Here is a 3,924-nt window from a genome sequence, read left to right on the forward strand (position 1 = left end):
TGTTTAATCGGTATCCGGAACCGATTACTCTAGTCGGAAGACGTTATGTGATATGTTCTATGGGATGTACCATTATTATGTTCTGATACAAGAATGATTATGCTATGATTTGTGTTACGCTTATGATATGTTCGGATTTCATTCACTAACTCCTTTACCTTAATGTTATTCACTGGGCTTTAGCTCACTGTGTGTATATATATATATGTAGGTGGACATTCTGGAGTTCGAGCCTGAAGGCTTTTGTTCGGATCTGTGTTCTGTTGTTAGCCAACCATTGTGTCTCACGTGGAGGTTCCCGAAGAGTTCTGTGTTTATGTTCCGTTGTTTCTGTACATATAAGACTTGGTAGTGTTGTTGGCTATACTTAAGATACTTTAATGTGTGTGGGTATAATGTATGAATGACTATTGCATACTTATATAAAGTTTTAAATATTCTGTTCATATAAGTCAGCACAGCTCATTGAACAACTATGTTTATGTATTTGCTTCCGCTAGCCCCTTAATCTTGTTAATCTGTTCAGAGGCCTTCGGTAGTCCAAGGATTACTGGCCGGTTACGATGCTTAACCTATAGGGGTGGGTTTGGGTCGTGACAAAGTGGTATCAGAGCACGAGTTATACCGCACACACAAGTCCGTATGAGCTATAGGATGTCCTAGAAATGAAATAGGGACATTGCATTGTCATGTGTAAATATGAGACCTATTATGAACATATCTTTAATGAAATAAAATGAAACGAAACCTATGTGCATAAACAAAGAAGTTATGAGAAATAACATGTAATATTGTTTTCGATATCGAACGTGTAATTCTTGTAAACGTGATTATATGAACGAGAAAGACTGCGTGACCTATGTGAATATATTTAAGTTAAGATAAAATGACGAATGTGATTGATATGAACTGAAACATGAAGCCAGTAAGGACTATACCAATATTGATAATCACCCTGTTTGTGTGTAGACAAATGGAAAGGGCAAAGAATGTAGACGAATCTGAATCTTCTGATGCTAGAATGAGCCGGTTAGAAAGAACTGTCAAAGCCTTAACTGAATCTTTGAGTCAACAACAACAAAGGCAAATACATGTACCTGAACTAGCTAATTATGATTTGATAACTTTGGCATAGAAATATAATAAGATGAAGCCGCTAGAATTTCTAGGGGGTGTTGAACCACTGAAAGCTGAGGCTTGGGTTTTAGAAATTGAGAAAATATTTGAAGTATTTCCGTGTACTGAGGCACAAAAAGTTTTGTTGGCGACATTCAAACTTAAAGAAAAAGCTAGGAGATGGTGGGTGTTAGTACGAAATGATAATGAGGGTACGACATGGGATAGATTTAAAGAAATTTTCTTCGAAAAATATTTTCCCCAATGCATCCGAGATAGGAAGGTATCCGAATTTGAACAACTAAAACAAGGCAATATGACTGTGGCCGAATATGAAGCGAAATTTACTGAACTAGCCCGATATGCACCACACATGATCGACACTAACTACAAAAAGGCTAGAAAATTTGAAGGTGGGCTTGACCTAGATGTGTATGACCGAGTTGGCATTTTAAAATTGCCGAAGTACGTGGACGTTCTTGATAGGGCCTTAATGTTCGAGGCAAACATAGCAGCCTTGAGAATATCAAAATCAACATCATCAACTGAATCAGAAAGAATGAAACAGAAGAAATAGAAAGTTGAAATGACTAGTAATTCAATGGTCTCTGTGAATGAAAAATCTAGGGCAATAGCTTTGAACAATGAAGGTCGGGGAAGCAATGTGAACAATGGTATACCTAGTTGTAGAGAATGTGGGAAACAACATTGGGGCACTTGTCGCCGCCTATTAGGGACTTGTTTTAGATGTGGTCAAAAAGGGCACTTGGCTAAATCTTGCCTACGAACTCATCCGAACAACACTAAGCCTAATGCTAGTACGACTAGCTCTGTCCCTACACCCTAGTTCCAGAAAATGCTCGGAATATTGAAACGACTGACGCAGGTATTACCTTAACTATGTGCAATTGTTTATATGGGAATTTGTGCGGAAGGTGTACATTCCTTAACTTGATGTAGATTGTGGACATGTTAATTGGACCAATTGAATTATTATAATTATGAACTCTAGTTATTGACTGTCTTGAAGACTTATGTAGACGTCCCCGAACGCCCCGGGAGGGTGAGGTCCCGTTCCGTTCGTTTTGTGGGTCTATTGCAGTTCGAACTCAAATTGTCATGGTTCTTAATCTAAACCAAAGAGTCCAAATCCAGCAAATCGTTTTGAGAAAACAAATTTTTGAAAGAAGTGCCAAACATGGACTGCTTTGCCAGATACAGAGTCGCCACCTAAATATTTTATTTTGGGAAAATTTAGGAAACCCTGACTCGGTGCCAAAGGCCACGTGTCCGTCATCACCAAAGTTGCCTCGGCTCGGGAACTTGGGTACGATTGGGGAAGGTCAGCTATGAGCACCCCCTCTCGCCCGATCCGAAGATCGGCCTCTGCTAACCATAATATCCAGTTTTGAAAACGTTATGTGTTCTTATTCCATTTATTAGCCTAGAATTACTATGTTATGCGCGCAACAAACAAGTATAGACCAAATCGCCTAAATTGGAACAAAACATTGCATGTTTGTTTTGAAGATGGTTTGCTACTCGCAAGTAGGCTAAAATGCAAATTTTGCCACCCTCGAGTGGGCTTTTAGACAAGATGGTTTCGCCACTATCTAGTGGGCTTAAAACTCACAGTTTTAATGCATTTTTTCCAATTTAGGTAATTCAACCTCCATCCACAGGCATTCAAGCAGTTATATCACATAAGCAGCTAGCCTCATGGTAATCATGCTGTTATGGCAACACTCACACGCATGCGGTATGCTAAAGCATAAATGCTTACCGAGTACTCCGAGCCAAAACAAAAACTAGTTAATAATCATATGCATGATCCTAGTTTATGTTAAGATGGCTAGTGCAACACATGCAAGATGCAACTAAGATAGGCTCGGCTATCTACATTGACATGTGAAATGCTACAACTAACACGTATTCAATTTGGAATTGAAATACAAATGCAATTAGAATGATGCGCCGAGCCCGGTGTATGCACGGCAAATGTATGAATGCACGCATGCTTAGCATAGGGTATGCTAATTTAAATATGCCCTAGTCTACCATCATAAGCAGGTAAATAAAAGGGAAGAAAGACGTGGGATTGGAAGACATGCACACACGCACCCACACTTATTACAAATTTGCCCTCGCTCGGAGGGACCAAAAGAATAATACAATCCGAATAATGAATTACCTATCCTAGCTAATTGATTATTACATACCCTCTAATTTAACAAATTAAATGCAGAATAAAGATGGCCGCAGCCCTGCCTCGGGATATGCGAATGACGCATGCTCGATCTATCTTGCCCGGAAACCCGTACCATGCCACTGCTGCCTCTGTTAATGCTGCCCTTCTCCTCTGAAAATTGCCAAAGTCTTGGAATATGTTCTCTGCACACTGTAGAACACCATCGGCTAAGAGAAATAACCACCGGCCATGGGAAATTTCCATCGGCATCTTTCAAGTCTATCGGCCATATATTCTTTGCCGGTCGGCACTAAACACTGCCGATCGGCCACAAATTCCTGCTGGGACCTACAGTTGACAGCAGCAGAGGGCAAAGTAGTACATGGCATGGAATTTTGAGCAAATGTGAGCTTGGTCACACTCCCAATCATGCAAGAGACTCAAGGGAGCGTGACCCTCGACCTTCGGGCCATCAATTGTGCATTTTTGATGCATGATGGCCTAAGAGGCCGAGGTTGCAATTCAATGTAAAATGCATGCAAACAAAACACATGAATACCAATACCCTATCATATTGGAGTCAAGGGGATTGACGATCGAGGGTTGAGGCGCGTTTTGTC

General features: G+C 40.4%; 1 protein-coding gene across 1 annotated transcript; it reads left to right on the forward strand.

Moving 5' to 3' along the window:
• The first annotated feature begins 973 nt into the window (after nucleotides 1-973).
• Nucleotides 974-1,693, forward strand: LOC114280697 (uncharacterized). The gene is made up of 2 exons (XM_028223067.2): nucleotides 974-1,093; nucleotides 1,136-1,693. Exons 1-2 carry the CDS (start codon nucleotides 974-976, stop codon nucleotides 1,691-1,693), a joined length of 678 nt encoding a protein of 225 aa, XP_028078868.2.
• The last annotated feature ends 2,231 nt before the right edge of the window (nucleotides 1,694-3,924 follow it).

Source organism: Camellia sinensis, chromosome 15 (assembly GCF_055761805.1).
Source record: "Camellia sinensis isolate YWXY chromosome 15, ASM5576180v1, whole genome shotgun sequence".
NCBI lineage: Eukaryota > Viridiplantae > Streptophyta > Magnoliopsida > Ericales > Theaceae > Camellia > Camellia sinensis.